This window comes from Cricetulus griseus, chromosome 5 (genome assembly GCF_003668045.3).
Source record: "Cricetulus griseus strain 17A/GY chromosome 5, alternate assembly CriGri-PICRH-1.0, whole genome shotgun sequence".
Classification (NCBI taxonomy): domain Eukaryota; kingdom Metazoa; phylum Chordata; class Mammalia; order Rodentia; family Cricetidae; genus Cricetulus; species Cricetulus griseus.
This window is the reverse complement of record NC_048598.1, coordinates 52,744,911-52,761,769: the sequence shown is the minus strand read 5'-3', so window position 1 is coordinate 52,761,769 and position 16,859 is coordinate 52,744,911. Positions and strand designations below refer to the sequence as shown.

The following is a 16,859-nucleotide window of genomic DNA, read 5'->3' as shown; positions in this document are numbered from 1 at the left end:
TTTATTTACGTGTGTGTGTGTGTGTGTGTGTGTGTGTGTGTGTGTGTGTGTGTGTGTGTGTTGCCTGCATGAATGTCTGTGTGCATAACATGTGTGCCTAGTACCCTCAGCGTCAGAAAAGGGTGTCGGATCCCCTGGGATTGGAGTTACAAAGGGTTGTGAGCTACCATGTGAGTCCTGGAAATGGAATCCATGGTCTCGGGAAGAGCAGCTAGTGTTCTTTTTTTTTCTTTAGAAAGATAATAAATTTATTTTAAAATTGTAACAAGTGTACTTCATAACAGTTTTTTAAATATTTTCTTAGTTTGTGGGATATGTTGGGAACTGTTTTGTAAGTGTCTTTTGAAATTATTTTCAGGGATCTTTCCCTTACAGAATTTCTGTATTCTACCTTAAGACTCCAGAAACGCAAGACACTGGCGCCTTGGCTCATCCCTGGGTAGTGTAAATAGCCATTAGTGCTTACATAACCCTTCACCAGGTGCTTAACTTTTACAAGCCCTAGTAGTTCCATGATCATAGATATTATTTATGAAACTTAAAAATACTGGAACTTTAAAGAAAATAATGAACTCTTTTTTTCTTTTTTTTTCTTTTTTTCGAGACAGGGTTTCTCTGTGGCTTTGGAGGCTGTCTTGGAACTAGCTCTTGTAGACCAGGCTGGTCTCGAACTCACAGACATCCACCTGCCTCTGCCTCCCAAGTGCTGGGATTAAAGGCATGCGTGACCAACGCCTGGCTAAATAATGAACTCTTAATGTCAGTAAATTCAGTGTTGTTAATAGCACAATCCCTTTTGCTTGCCCAACTTCGAATAGCCCAAACAGTACAATATAAAGAAAAATATTTAAGATTTTTGTAATGGAAGGACAAAAGGCACCAAGTACAAAAAAGAAGGAATCTAATATTAATTTAATTAGGTCTTTATACACACACAAACACACACACATATGTGTATATGTGTAATATATATATATATATATATATATTAGCTTTGTAAAAATAATTGCTGATAAAAGAGATCATGAAATTACACGTAAATAAATATACATGATTATGTTATAAAAAAAAGATTTTTGTTAGTAAGTTTCATTGTACCACATGAATAACTTACTAACTGCCATCTTTGACTTAACATTTATTAGTGCTCACTTCTTAAAATGCAGCTGGGTATGGTCATGCATGCCTGTGATCACAGCACTTGAGATGCAGAGGCAGAAAGATAGGGAGTTGGAGGCCCATCTCAATTACATAGTGGGTTTGAGGCCAGACTGTGTGAGACCCTGTCAGACTCTCTGCTCCTCCCCAAATAAAATACAGAAGTGGCACAATCTTGTTCAAGAAGGGGAAACCCGTGGGTTACTGAAATCCCCAGCGAGCTCGTACAGCGGGGGCGTCGGAGCCGAGTGGAGCTAGTCAGGATGATCACGGACGTGCAGCTCGCCATCTTCGCCAACATGCTGGGCGTGTCGCTTTTCTTGCTTGTAGTTCTCTATCACTGCGTGGCAGTCAACAATCCCAAGAAGCAGGCATGAAAGTAGCGCTCTCCGCCCCAGGGTTCCAGGACATAGTCTGAGGCAAGATGGAGGGTGTGAGGGGCCTTCACACTTCACTTCATCTCTCCTACCCATCACAGCATACAAAGCAACTACACCTGGATTTTTCCAAACAACTTTTATTTCCTCAAAGTCTTCCTTAACCCTATGGAACAAGAAGCTGCCACTGAATAGGGCTCAGTATAGGGGCTGCTTTCTTTTCTACTCCCTCCCCCAATACAAATATATATATATATATATATATATATATATATATATAATCCCCAGCATGCACAGCGGTGTGAGTCTGCTTTCCTTGCGCATGCCAGCAGAGTTTTTCTGATTTGCTTCAACACAGTTTAAGTCTGACAGTGATTCAGTGCTGAATCTGTCTTTAAAACTGTGTGCTTTACAAGCTTTGCATTTGTGCTTCAGCAAGTCACATAGTCTGAAATCATCTCCCTATCCTATGTATTTTCCCATTGTTGTCTTCTGGGTGTTTCCAATTGTTGCTTTCATTGATCACAGTCAAAAGCATCTTTTTGTTACTTTTTAACATGTGTTTTCTTGCCTTATATTTTCCAAAATGGTAATGAAGTACGGTATGTTGCCACAAACTAATGTTAGGCATGTGTTTCACTTTGTATTTTAGTAACTAGGGAAGTTGAGGTTTAACTTTGCTTCTTTATGGTAAAGTATCCTTTGTCTTCTTCCAGTTTTCCCAGACGGGGCCTCCTTTGGCCCCCGTGGCTGGCCTGGAATTATCTGTGTAGACCAGTCTACCTCAGCCTCACAGACTTACCTACTTCTGCCTCTGGAGAGCTGGGGTTGAAGGCATGTGCCACCGGGCCTGACAAAAGTTTTGTTAATTGGTGTTTTGTTTTTATTCTAATTATTCATTCTAATCACATCCTGATTATGTGATCTTTTTGTGGTATGGCACGTGTGTGTGTGTGTGTGTGTGTGTGTGTGTGTGTGTGTGTGTGTGTGTGTGTGTGATTGCACATCCACAAAGGTGTGTGAGTGGAGACCAGACTTCGATGTTAGGTGTCTTCCTTGATTTTTCTCCACCTTATTTTTGCAGGTAAGGTTTGTCACTGAACCTGGGGCTCATAATTCAGCTTAGATGACTGACTGTTGAGCTCCAGGAATCTGCCTGTCTGTTTCTCCAGATCTGAGACCCCAAATTAAGTTTGCAAATTCAGGTCCTAATGCTTGGCTAGCAAACATTTAACTGAGCCATTTCCCCACCTCTGTGTGAGCTTCTTACTGGTTTTATTTTGTTATATAGGCTTTTTCTTTTCTGCTTGTTTTCTTTCATCTTGAGATAGGATGTCATATAGCACAGATTGGGCTTGGATTTGCTGTGTAGCTAAAGATGACCTTAAACTTCTGATCCTATTACCTGTTGGAATTAGAAGGGTCCACCACCACATCTGACTATTTAAGCCATTTTTAATTTGTGTATGAATGTATTTTAATTCAGAGAATTTACTGGGCCATTGTTCAATCTTCTACATTTTTATTTTAAGGTTTATGTCTTTGAATAAGATAAAATTTGGGCTAGAGAAATGGCTTAGTGGTTAAGAGCCCATACTGTTCTTGCTGAGGACCCAAGTTTTCTTCCCACCTACATTGGGCAGCTCACAGTCACCTGTAACTCCAGCTCCCTAGGGTTCAAAAACTCCAGCCTCCTCGGGTAGCTGTACTGCTTGCCCACACACAAACACACACATATGTGATTACAAATTGTTTTGGTTTTTTGAAACAAAGTCTCTCTAGGTAGCCCTGGTTGTCCTAAAATGCAGAGACTCTCCTGCTAGGATTACAGGTGTAAACCACTATGCAAGATTTTTTTTTTTAAAGAAAATTATTATGGTATTTTTGAGGTATTAACTTGAGTTATCTTCTTTTATGTTGTTATTTTATTATCCCTAAAGTAATTGCAACATATTAAATTGTAGTACTAATATTTGTCAGATATCTCATGTTTAAATTATGTGACTGCTAGAATTACACTCTAAGTGCTTATATAATGCTCAATATTAATGAAAATATTATATGTTAAGCCTAGAGGGTGTTGTAATAGCTTTAATTTGTGAATTAGTTAACCAAAAGTGAAGATAATTAACTCAATCTAGAAGATAATAAGTCAGAGGAAAGTAAGTAAAGGAATACTGGTGAGGAAAAAAAAAGTGGCAACTAAGGAATTAGATCTTTGGAGACTTGAAAAAGTGTATGATTTAAAGAAAGATGGCATTTATTGTAATCTTAGCTCTCAGGAATCCAAGGGGTTCAGTGTTATCCTTGACCACATAGAAAGTACAAGGCTAACTCTTCATGTATGAGACTCTGTCTCAAAAAATAAAAGCACAAATGGTCTTTAAATTAAGATAACAAGATCAGTTAAAAATTATATCACCAATATAATTTTATGCCTTTTTAGATTTATTTACTTTTATTATATTTATGTGTGTGTGTGTGTGTGTGTGTGTGTGTGTATGTATGTGTGTGTGTGTGTGTGTGTGTGTGTGTAAGAGAGGCAGGCAGTGTGTGGGTGTAAATGTCAGAGGGCAGAACTGATTCTCCCTTTCCACCATTTGAGTCCTGGGGCTTAAACTCATGTCAGTAGGCTTTGCAGCAAATGCCCTAACCCCTGAGCTACCTCGCTGTCCATATTATCTGTTTATACTTTTTAGTGTGTGTGCGTGCGTGTGTTACTATGCTTTGTTCTCATTCATTTCTCTGCCCTTTCTGTCTGGCAGGACTCTGTGGCTGGTCCCCTTCCCCTCTAAATCTCTTTTGCTTTTGTGTCACGTGTATTCCATCACCATCTTCTTTTTCTCCCCTTGGCTAGATCTCTTCCTCCTACCTTCTCATGATCCCCTATTATACATATGTACACACACACACACACACACACACACACACACACACACACACACACACAATTTTAAATCTAAGTTCCACATATAAGAGAAAACAACTAAATACCACTGTGTTTCTAAATCTAGTTTATTTTGCTTAACATAATGATTTCCAGTTCCATTCATTTTTCTGCAAATGTTATGATTTCAGTGTTCTTGGCAGTTGTATAAAATTCCATTGTGTATATATATTGCATTTTCTTTATACATTCATCTTTTGATGGACATCTAGGCTGGTTTCCATTTCCTGGTAATTGTAGTATTGTAAATATTCTAGCAATGTGCATGGATGTTGAAGTATCTCTTATGGTATGTTGCCTAAGAGCCCTCCCTATATATTAAATTTGAGTCTTTTTCTTTTTTAAAAAAATATTATTTATTATGTATGCAGTGTTCTGTCTGCATGCGTAACTGCAGGCCAGAAGAGGGCACCAGATCTCATAACGGATGGTTGTGAGCCACCATGTGGTTGCTGGGAATTGAACTCAGGACCTATAGGAAGAGCAGTTAGTCTTCTTAACCTCTGAGTCATCTCTCCAGCCCCCTAAATTTTAGTCTTCTAGAAAAGAAAAATATTCTAGGAAATGATATGAAAGATGGCTTAATGGAGGAACAGCCATATAATAATTTTAAAAGTTTGTCAATGAAGTAGATTCAAAAAACAATGATTTTAAAAAAACAAGTGAGAGCCAGCTGTGGTAGTGCATACCAGTAATCCCAGCACATCAGAAGCTGAGGCTATCAGATCAGTGGTGCAGGGATAGCCTTTCATAATAGAAAACAGTCTGAAACACGTGAGAGTGTGGCCAAAAAAACTAAAACAAAACTAAAAAGAATGAGCTAGAGGGTAGAAAGAGGAAGAAACAGAGAGGAATAAAAAGGTACTGATTCCAGTCAACTTTATCAGCGCACACTTTCAGGGCGCCAGGGAAAAGATAAGCCCTGTTTTGTGTGAAGTATTGTAGAACCTGTCGCAGTTCATCTTATGATGCTTAGAGTAACTAAAAACAAAACAAAACAACTGTGTGTGTGGCACATACATCCTAGCACTCAGAAGACTAATATGAACATAACTAGAAAAATCCTGAATGAAACCTACCAAACCAAACCAAACCAAATCTGAATGACCTTTTTAAAAAAAATAAAAACAAACACACAAAACCAAAGAATGAAAAAAACTTCTACCATGAGCAAGGAGTGTTTATTCCTGGAAAGCAAAGTATATTCCTTTGTTTTTTTTTTTAAGTATGTGTTTTGCCTGTATGTGTTTGTGTGTACCACATGAATGCCTGGTGCCCTCCAGATTCAGAAGTGGGCATCAGATCTCCTGGAACTGGAACTGTAGATGGTTGTGAGCTACCATGTGGGTGCAGGGATCCAAACCCAGGTCCTCTGCAAGAGGAGCTTGTGCTCTTAACCCCTGAGAACCCCTGAGCAGTGACTGTTTCTATCTACACGGGGGGCCTGTGAGGGGTTACTTTCTATTTGTGTTTCTATTTATTAATAATTTCTGATTTTACAATAACGAATGTATTTAAAACAGCATTGAAGGCATTTGCTCACTCTTGTCCTGATGCACACACTAAACCCTTGTATGTAGCTCATTGTTGAACTGACTTCCTGCTTTCACATATTCTTCAAAGTTCTTAGACATTGTGGGTTTTTTTTTTTTTAATGTGTCTAATACTCTGATAACAGCAATTTAGGTTTGCTTGGTTTTTTTTTTTTTTTAAGATTTATTTATTTATTATGTATACAGTGTTCTGCCTGCATGCCAGAAGAGGGCACCAGATCTCATTATAGATGGTTGTGAGCCATCATGTGGTTGCTGGGAATTGAACTCAGGACCTCTGGAAGAGCAGTCAGTGCTCTTAACCTCTGAGCCACTTCTCCATCCTATCTTCGAAGTTCTTTACTTAGTTTTTACACATGCTGCACTCTCTGAATCAAGCTCTGTAGTATGGATGTAGGTAGAATTTTAATTGAGCTTGCTTAAATATCTAACATGTAGATTATCATTAGTATATTCAACCAAGAAGTAATGTGTGTGTGTGTGTTCAGGGGATGAGATACAAGACTTCACATGAATTAAGCAAGCAATTATTTATCACTGAGACATTTCCCCAATCCAGGATTGCACCGTAACACTGCCAGATTATTTTCTCTCTCCCTGAGTTTTACTGTTAACTGTCTCTTCCAAATGCAAGTGGTTTTTAAAAAATTGTTGTTGTTTGATTTATTTTATTTTTATTTATATATCTATGTGCCTTTATGTTATATGTGCACATATGTGTGGACTGGAGCTGGAACTAACAGCACCATCTTGGGTGCTGGGAACAGAACCCAGGTCTTCTGAAAGAGCAGGGGCTCTCTAACCCTCTGAAGTGTCTCTTCAGCTCCCTAAATTTAACTTTATTTCTGTGTGTGTGTATGTGTGTGTGTGTGTGTAAGCCAGCCAGAGGACCGCCTCAGGCATCATCCACTTTCCCCTTATAGATGTGACCTCTTGTCCTAGAGCTCACTAAGTAGACTGGGCTGGCCAGCAGTGGACCCTAGAGATCCACCAGTCTAGTTCCCTAGCACTGGGATTACAACTGTGTACCTTCACACCCTACGTTTTTTACGTGGGTTCTAGGAATCAAATTCGGGTCCTGTGCATACAAGGTAGCAATTTTACTGCCTAAGCCATCTCCCCAGTCCAGATTACTATTTTTGAAGTATTTAATAATTTTGATTGTTTTTATAAGACTTATTTTAATTCCCAGCATCACATGTAATTGGGGTTTTTGTTGTTATGGTTAGTTTGTTTAGGTTAGCTTTCAAAATAATGGTTTTTAGGTTAGCATACAAAATAATGAATTTTTATAATGACATCTGCATATACTTTTTATTATAATTTAGTTTTTTTAAATTTGATCAGTAATATATTTTATGACTAAGCAGATAACATGTAATTTGCTAGTTTTATGTTTTAAAGTAATAAAGTTATTTACGCCTTTTTGCTGAATTATAAACATCACAATTAATGAAAAGGCTGTATTTTACTTTTCTTAGAGTGATGGTGGTAACAGGGCTGAGGATGTCTTTTGTGATCCTGAAGATGAGTGGGAACCTGACATTACGAGCACTCCAGTTTCTTCCCTTTCTAGAAGGAGGTAAAGTTTTTTTTTTTTATTATTGCTTTTCTTGTTCTGTGTATGTACAAGTATTTAAGTTACAGATTAATATATACATGCATATGTAAAATTAAGAGAACTACTGTCAAATGTCTGTAATAGGGACCCCAGAAATATAAGTGGCATTAATGTTAGTGATCGAATTACAGTAAATATAGCATTACATTGTTTATTAGTTCTCTTTATGAACAAAACTGTTTAGCATTTTGTCATACTAGTTTTAAGAGCAGCCTAGAATGGCATAAGTCTAATTTCCTATCTAAAAAAGGAATAACATTGTAGGGCTGGAGAGATATCTTATCAGTTAAGAGCCCTGCCTGCTCTTTCAGAGGACCCAGGTTCAACTCCTCGCACCCACATGGCAGCTCACAAATGTCTGTAACTCCAGCTCCAGGAGATCCAACATCCTCACACAGACATACATGCAAGAAAAACACCAATGCACTTAAAATGAAAATAAATCACTTGGAAAAGAAAAAGGAATTGCATTACTTTTAACATCTCAAGAATTTGACATATTCTGATATTTTATTGTAAGTTACACATTTAAATACAATCAGGTTAGTCTGAGCACCACAAAAGAATAAATCAGTGTGATACAGAGCATCTATATATGACAAGTGTTGTCTATCAAAGCAAAACATAAAACTGTGCATAGGGGGTAGATGTTCTTCATGGAAAACCTCGCTCTGCTTAGACCTCGAATGCTCTTAGTGTAGAAGCAAATGGTAGGGAAAGGCCTTAGCCTGGAACATTCGGCCCTTTAAAACTGTGTTTGTTGTTGTTGTTATTTATTAAAAACAAATATTTCTATAATGGCTACTATGTTCTGAAGAATCCCAGGTAAGTGAAATCCTCCCTGTCCTCATGAACCAGGCATTAGAGAGAGGAGAGGCACTAGGTAAACAGAACTGGAGAGAACACCATTTTACACATATTTGAGATGGATGGTAACTTTCCTGTTGCTTATGATGACTGAGGTTTCCACCAGATGTTAAGTCTGTGTTTAGTCTGGAGTGTTGGTGAGGGAGTTTTCAGGGTATGAACATCAGTAGCATTGCCCCAACCACAGAGCATTGTCATCACCAAGAATACTTATCAGCCTGGTGATGTGGGGAGTTCCTGGGAGCTCAATATGGGGGAAATTGAGCCAAGAGGAGCTTGCCTACCCTGGGCAACATAGTAAGATCCTGTCTTTCTTTTCAGGGTTAGGGGTTGGTTATCGAGACAAGGTCTCTCTGTGTAGATCAGGTTGGCATCAAACTTAACTTTTGCCTCCCCTGCTTTTGCCTCCCAATTGCTGGGACTAAAGGTGTGTGCTACTACCACCCAGCAAGATCCTGTCTTAAACAAACAAGCTTATCATTGGTGGTAGCACTCATGAGGCAGAGGTAGGAGGATCTCTGTGAGTTCAAGGCCATTCAGGTCTATATAGCAAATTTCAGGATAGCCAGGGCTATATAAAGAAACCCTGTCTCAAAATAAGCAAAAAACCACCAACAAGCAGAACATTTACTGAATACTTGATAAGATGATCTCATCCAGTACTCACCACAGACCTCCGAGGTCAAGTGTTGTTATGACTATCCATTTTATAAATGAAGAAATTGAGACATCACCAGAATTATCCTGAGTGAAATGTGCATCACAGATTCTCCACACAGACCTTGAACTCCTTTTACACAGAGAGAGGGCGAGCGTATCTGCATCCCTCAACAGTAATGTAGCGAAAAGGTCACAGCCCTAATACCAGAATGCTGGGCAGCATCTCCAGGCATTGGTTCCTGTAGCACACCTGCTACCCTGGCTGCCTCAGCGACTTCTATGATTGCAGCTTGGGAACAATGCTGCAGAGCATAACGAGGGTAGGAGATGAAGTGTGTAAACTTTTACTGTGCTGTCCAGTAACGGTTGCTTAGACTGTTGCTGAGGTTTAGCATACCTGTATAGTTAAATCTTAGGTCTGAGGTAAAGCGTTTATCTAGCATCATGAGATCCTGCATTTAATCTTGAGCACTGAGAAAAGACTCTTCTTAATGTTACAATATAGAGAAGATAGAATTTCTGGGGCTGGAGAGATGCCTCAGAGGTTAAGAACTCTTCAAGAGGTCCTGAGTTCAATTCCAGCAATCACATGGTGGCTCACAACCATCTGTAATGAGATCTGGTGCCCTCTTCTGGCATAGAGAAGATAGAATTTCTGATCCAGTACTGGTGAACAGATAGTGAGGTCTACAGGTGATTTGACTTAAGGCTGAAAGATACTACTGGGCTGTATCACTGAAGTGACCTAAGGATGGTCCTTGATAGAAATGGATGTAAAGGGCTCAAGATAAGTAGGTCAACCTAGAGTAGTAATGACCTTCTCCAAATTTCAACCAGACCAACAAACCAAAGAATTGTTATGGAACCCTTTGGGTTTTAGGATCACTAGCTTCTTAACCGTAAGAAAAGAGTTCATTATAAACAAGTATAAGCTTCATGAAAATAGCGTTGTGGACCACAATATGGTCATTAGTCAGAGAACACTAGTGTTTAGCCTACTGAATGTTGGTGATTCTTACATCTGCTGAAGAAGGGGTTAACAATTAAGAATCAAACAAGTTTTAAAATGTGACCCCAAAGACCAAAATTCCTGTTCCTATTTTTCAAGATTTTGAAATCAGGTGTTTTCATTTGACAAATACTTTTGAGAACTTCTGTAATTTAACGGTATCATATTTTTTTAAAATGAGTTGCTCTTAGTCTGAGACCTTGTGCATGAAGTTTCAACCTTGTAAGAATGTTTATGACAGACTCCAAACTCTGAGAATGCCTGCAGGTAATGGGAATGCTGACTGATTGCTGTAGAGTCACCGTTGGCACTGCTGTACTGCAGCTGCTTCGCAATAAAACAGCCTGGTCCGGCCACCTGTAAATCATACGATGGTCGACAGTTAAAAGTAAATTTTCTATCAGGTTGAATGAAAACTCTTTGAAAGGAATGTGACAAGCATTTTCTTAGTTTAAACATTGTTTAATGTGACAATGTCGAAAGAATAATACTTTCCCTAGCTTAACTTACTTTTTCTTTTTACCTCTAAACAAATACTTGGAAATTGATAGTACCCCTTTATCTTCAGTCATATTTCTGTGGTTTCGTTATTGTTGTGAGAATTCACAGGAGGGTTATATTTGGAACATTTAAGGTTTCGTGGACAGAATACTTTGAGCTAACAATCTTTTTCAATAAACAGTATTTTCTTTTGGTGAGTCAACAGTATTAGATGTATGACTAGGAAGATACCAGAGGGTCACCTGTATTTAGGGTTAGGTCACCCACTGCTCAGAGAGTTCCGTTCTCAAGGTAAAGGGAAAGCCTGTGATTTGTAGGCTGAGGGCACTGTGCAGGTGCAGTTGCTCTCACAGGCATGCTTTGCACAAGGTCTGCTTAGATGCTTTTTTTTTTTTTTCTTTTTTTTTTTTAGCCTAGGTCATTTCCCTCTTTAAATTCCTCCACTAGATAAGTCAGGCTGGTCCTAGCACATCTCCCAGCCATATCCCCTCGCCCCTCTCTGCCATACTTCATGGACAGCACAGTGCTTGGTTCTTTGCATGGGTTACTACCCAGTTTTCCCCTGTCCCATGCCTGTGTCTCAGATACTATCCCTGCTTCCCAAGTCTGCCCCCTCCTTGGCTAGCCTGTGCTTATTTTTCACTGTTCACTGGTCACTGTTCCAAGATGCCGTGCCAACTCCACTGCCCAGACTACTGAAGCACTCTCTGCCCTATAGGACTCATTGAACTAGGTGCCAGGCTTCTCCCTGTGGCCAGATGCCAGGTTATACAGCCGTGTTCAGAGCCTAAGTAATAGTGCACAAGAACACTTATCCCATTTCGTGAATTATGTTAGGGCAGTGTCTGCACATAGGAAAATTCTTGCTCAGAAATGGAAATGAGTCAGTCCTTGTTGGATGAACACGTATGCATGCCTATGTTAGAATATTCCCTGACCCCCATCCACCCTGACAGGGTCTCATGTAGGCCATACTGGCCTCAAAGTCTCTGTCTTCTGTCAGCCTTCTGAGTGCTGGGATTATGTGTTTCCACATTCTTTTTTTTTCTTTTCTTTTTTGAGACGGGGTTTCTCTGTGTAGCTTTGGAGCCTATCTTGGCACAAGGTCTGTAGATCAGGCTGCCCTCAAACTTACAGAGATCCACCTGCCTCTGCCTCCTGAGTGCTAGGATTAAAAGGCGTGGGCCACCAACGTCTGGCCAGCTGCAACATTCTTAATGCTCCCGTGCTATATAGCAGCTAATCCTATGGTTGTCTTTGGTTCAGGAGCAGAAGTTTGATGAAGAATGGGAGAATTTCTGGTTGTTTGCATGACATACAGGTCCCTCCGATTCAGAATCTGCATTCTTCACACTCATCAGGTACTGCTTTCATCAGATTGTCCGTGTAGTAACAAAATTCCACTCTGTGGTCTTGGGAACATCATTTCATGTCTTAGCAGCGGTGTTTCCTTTATAAAATGAAGATGTGAATTGAATAGCTGTTCTGTTTCTCAAATTCTGGTTTATTTTAAAGCTTTTTAGTGGAGTGGCTAATTCAGATATGGGAAAATATGTTTAGATGTTATTTCCTTAGGAGAAATACCAGAGTATATATCATATACTTTGATGTGTGTGAAGAGGAAATGAAAGAAGGCGTGTATGTAGATGCTTGAATGATTAAGACCCTCCAAAAACTGCTGATAGCTCAAGAGTGCTGCTTGTCTGTGTGTGTGTGTGTGTGTTGGACAAGGGAAGAATTAGTTTTGGTTTGTGTGGGGGTTGAACTCAGGGCCGTAAGCATGCTAGACAAACACTGCACCACTGAGCACCTTATTATATATAGAACCTTATAAAGAGTTCCAAGTGATTGGTCTGACAAGCAGGCTCAGGAGTTGAGATCACTTGCTGCTCATACAAAGAACTCAGGTTCAATTCCCAGTACCCACATGGTGACTCAGAACTATACTCCAATTCCAGGGGATCTAATGCCATCTGCCAGATATGCACACAGGATACAGACATACATGTAGGCAAAGTACTTATACTCATAAAATAATAAAATAAACAATTAATTTTTTTAAGTTTGAAAGTTACTATTTAATATATGAATCTATTTGGTAAAGGTCCTGATAGAATATGAATAAGAATAAAAGGAACTATAGCTCATCTTCAAAAAAAAAATTGGGTTTGGTTTTGTTATTTTCTCAATAAATAGATGGGAATAGAGGGAAATAGATGTTATCCTTAGGACTTGTTGATGTTATCCACTGGCTATGTGTATGTTGGTGTGAGCACACACATGCACAAACATACACACACACACACACACACACACACACACACACACACACAGTAAAACTTATTTATTCAATAGCAAAAGTCAGGTTTTTTATAAAAGTGTTTTTAAGTCAAATATGAGATCCTTGCTTATTTGAAGTTTTCCAAGACATGGAGCTGGGATGGTGGTAGATAATGTAATCCTGGCAATCACTCAGAAGGTTTAAACAGAAAGATGATGAGTTTAAGGCCAGCCTGGAGCTATTTAGTGAAACAGTTGGGAGAAGGAGTGGGAGGAAATGTTCTTTGAACATTCAGTAGGAGCCTAAGGGAGAGGTTGCTGCACCTAGGACGTGACATTTTCTAGCTTTGGGAATGTAACTTCTCAACTCAAAGCCTATAATATTTTTTAACGATATTTTTACAGATCTAAAATATTTGCATTGAATTGTAGAATACATCAATCTTAGAGAACATATATAGTTAGCTGTCTTGGGTAAATAACTCTAGTGTCATGTCATAGTGACATACATTCACTGTAGCTGTAGCTTCAGATTGGGCTTTTGTGCTTTCCTTTCCAAGTCAAGCTCTCATCCTTGTTCTGGGCATTTGCTATTCCCCATCTTCTGCCTTTATTCTGCCTTTTTAGTATTCTTCTTCTAGTCCCCTGTGGACTAGACCAGGGAACATTGCATTTTAGTTGAGAATCACGATGCACGAATGCTATATGCTCCAGTATAAGGTTACTTGCTGGAATCCTGAAGGAGCTCTTGCACCTTTCCGTTTACTTCTGCTTTGTCAGTACTTAGAAAGTGGTGGTTTTTTTGTTTGTTTGTTTGTTTGTTTGTTTTTGCAAGCCCATCTCCCAGAAATGTGCTGTTAGCTGCAGATAATCAATTAGCTTAGGCCTGTTCTGACTGTAGTATACCCTGGGAAGAGCTCTTCTAAACAGAAGGTTCTGAGGCATTTCTTTTTATCCAGTTTATTGTGGCCCAGTTTCTAGTTTATGAGTTAGTTTGCATGGGTGTTGAGAAAAAGTCATCGCTATCAAGTATAGAAAGGTTAAGTGAGGGGCTGGATAGATGGCTCAGCCAATTAAGGGCACTGGCTGCTCTTCCAGAGGACCAGGGTTCAAGTCCCAGCACCTATATAGCAGCTTACAACTGTCTGGAACATCAGTTCCAGGGGATCTGGTGATCTCTTTGCCTTCCATGAATACTAGGTATGTACATGGAATTCAGACACGTGTGCAAGCAAAACACCCAGGCACATAAAAATAAGAAAAGAAAGGTTTAAGTGAGTAGGCACATGGGATATTTTGATTCTCTAGTTACTTATATTAAGGCGGAAAAAATACAAAGCCTGTGGGCTCATGCTAGTGAGAGGTTAATTGGTCCCTAGCTGGAATTGTTTTCGTCTTGGTGTATAGAAATAAGAATGCTTTGAACTACTGACCAATGATTCTTCAGTATACCTGCATTTGTGCGTTTGTTTGAAAGTATTATGCTTGAAACTAGGTTTACACTGACTGTTTTCTGTTGGTGTAGGTTTAATGGAAAAATCAAACACCATTTACTCAAATTCATCAGAATCGTTTCTTCCTGGAATTTGCAAAGAATTGATTGGTTCATCAATAGACTTTCTTGGACAGAGTTATGACGAAGAAAAAACTATAGCAGATAGCCTGATAAATAATCTCCTTAAACTTTATAATGGACTGTTTGCCATTTCCAAAGCCCATGAAGAACAGGATGAAGAAAGTCAAAATAACTGTAAGTAATTCTACTGCTTCTGCCAACGCCCATGACAGGGATTCTTTGCCCTTTACTCTTGTTTTGGGATGATTATTTGATGCATCTCTCGACTATGTTTAGCTGCTTTAATGGTGCCAGTACGTGAGTTCTTTTATCTGGACGCTATTCCTTGCAGTAATTTTCCCTCTTCTTTCCCAGTGTTCTCTTCTGACCGGGCAGCACAGGCATTCACTGTCCAGATTGCTTGTGCCTTTGAGCAGCTCGTGGTTTTGTTCAAACACTGGCTGGATGATTTTCCACCTGGTACCAGCTCAGCGAGGCTTGAAGATGAATTGAGACAAGATATTAAAAAACTGGGAGGCTATTTACAATTGTTTTTGCAGGTACATTGATTTTTTATTTTTGAAGAATTCATTTGTTCTGAAAGTATTTATTGGCTCTCTACCACCTGTATCTTCACTAAAATTACCTCTGAGGATTTCCGGGTGCTTCCTGTTTTGGGGTCCTAGGTCTAGATGCAATTGGTTTATTGAGCAAAAATTTGGTGTCCTCTGTGTCCTAAGTGGTTTGCAGATAACTGGTTCATTTTGTCCTCATGACAATCCTCAAATGGGTGCTGCTGTCACCATTTTATAGATGAGGAAGTAGAGGCTTGGGAAATGACTAGCTCAGCCAGTGTTCTGTAGCTACTGGGTAATAGGAGTGGCTTTGAATGCATGCTGTCCTGGTTGGTTATAGTCTGCTAGCCTCCAGTTAAGGTCAACTGGGTAGAGAGAGGTAGAGTCTTGCTCTGACTGTGGGTTGGCTTTCAGCTCATGCTAAATTCATAGCAAACCTGTTGATTTCAGGTTTTGTTTCTTGCTTACTTTGTGTCAAGTAACATTGGGTTTGGCCACCAGGAGGACGCAAGACAAAAGTAAAGCTTGTTTTCTGTCTGCTAGAATGCAGAGGTAGGCATGGAGTTTCTTCTGCACAAAGGCGGGATCCCAACTCCTTGCTCTCCCCTCTGCTGCCTGAAGTGTGGACTTGACCTCCTCATGCTCTGTTTGAGTTGACAGAGCACCGTCTGAGTTGTGTGTGTGTGGTGTGGACAAGGAAAGGCCCTTCCTTTAAAGGGAGTTTTTATGAGACGTCCTACAGTACTCATGTATGCTTGGCCAGAATTTTACCTGACTGCATCTAGCCATATAGTTAATCAAGAAGTGGATTTTTTTTTTTTTTTATTCTAGGTACCTATGGATCAAGTTAAAAATCAAGGTTCCATTTTTGTAGAAAAAGTAGGGAACTAATGTTGAAAAATATCTCTTTGTTGCCATACCAGAGATCTCTATGAAAATTTCTCAAATAGGTGGATATTTAAACTTTCTAGAATATTTGGTCAAGTTTTATGTAGTGATATCCAATACATGCACATCATGGTATATGCGTGGAGGTCCAGGGCAACTTCAGGAGTCAGTTTTTTCTTTCTGCCATGTAGGTTCCAGAGACCAAACTCAGGTCATAGGGCTTGATGGAAGCCTCCTTTACCCACCAAGCCAGCCCTCTTACAGGCCCCGAGACTTGCCACATTTTTGTAGTGTAATTTTTATTGTGACAAGTACTTCCTGAGTGGGCTATGTTAGGGAAATATTTACTATCCATTGTTTTTTCCCTCAGGAGAACTTCCTTAGTCTCTCCAGTTTGGTTGGGTACCTCTCTTGTTTGGTTTTTTTGTTAGCCCTGAGTAAAGCTACTCGTTATGCTTGTTAATATACTATACTGTTGATAAGCATGTGTGCTTCGGCGACATTGGCTTTCTGTAGGTGTAGGACTCATGTGTCTTTTCACAAGGCCTCTTGATGTAATAGCAAGCTAGTTGGACATTTGCTGTTAAATGAATCTTAAATTCACATCAAATGAAGGCTTACTTTGAATATGGACATCAGGGAAAGAGAGGAATGTAACATGTGGACTACAGACAGAGGTGGGCAGACTTCAGGTGAAGAAGATCTGACAGCATAGAGCCATGAACATGGAAGCATGGGGTTGGTCAGAGAGCAAAGCTCTCATTCTGTAATGAGGGTATGACTTAGGTTAAACCCTAACGAAGGAATACAGCTCAGGATGGTCTGTGGTAGAAATGAAAGGGGTAGTTTAAGAGTGTGTGTGTGTATG

General features: G+C 39.6%; 2 protein-coding genes across 4 annotated transcripts in view; both read left to right on the top strand.

The window, feature by feature from the left end:
* The window catches only part of Kif14 (kinesin family member 14), a 67,016-nt gene that overhangs the window by 40,805 nt on the left and 9,352 nt on the right, over positions 1-16,859 (top strand). For all 3 annotated transcript variants that reach the window (XM_027417476.1, XM_027417474.1, XM_027417475.2), the window contains exons 22-25: positions 7,517-7,617; positions 11,960-12,054; positions 14,499-14,723; positions 14,904-15,088. In XM_027417476.1, coding sequence (XP_027273277.1) covers positions 7,517-7,617; positions 11,960-12,054; positions 14,499-14,723; positions 14,904-15,088 — 606 coding nt within the window. The remainder of the gene's footprint in view (positions 1-7,516; positions 7,618-11,959; positions 12,055-14,498; positions 14,724-14,903; positions 15,089-16,859) is intronic.
* On the top strand, positions 1,365-1,672 carry LOC100759406 (dolichyl-diphosphooligosaccharide--protein glycosyltransferase subunit 4). Its single transcript, XM_027417477.2, has one exon. The coding sequence runs from the start codon at positions 1,422-1,424 to the stop codon at positions 1,533-1,535; it is 114 nt and encodes a 37-aa protein (XP_027273278.1). The 5' UTR covers positions 1,365-1,421; the 3' UTR covers positions 1,536-1,672.

Bases quoted from the DNA above. Each gene is read 5' to 3' on its own strand.
- LOC100759406 (XM_027417477.2), top strand. From the start codon at position 1,422: ATGATCACGGACGTGCAGCTCGCCATCTTCGCCAACATGCTGGGCGTG.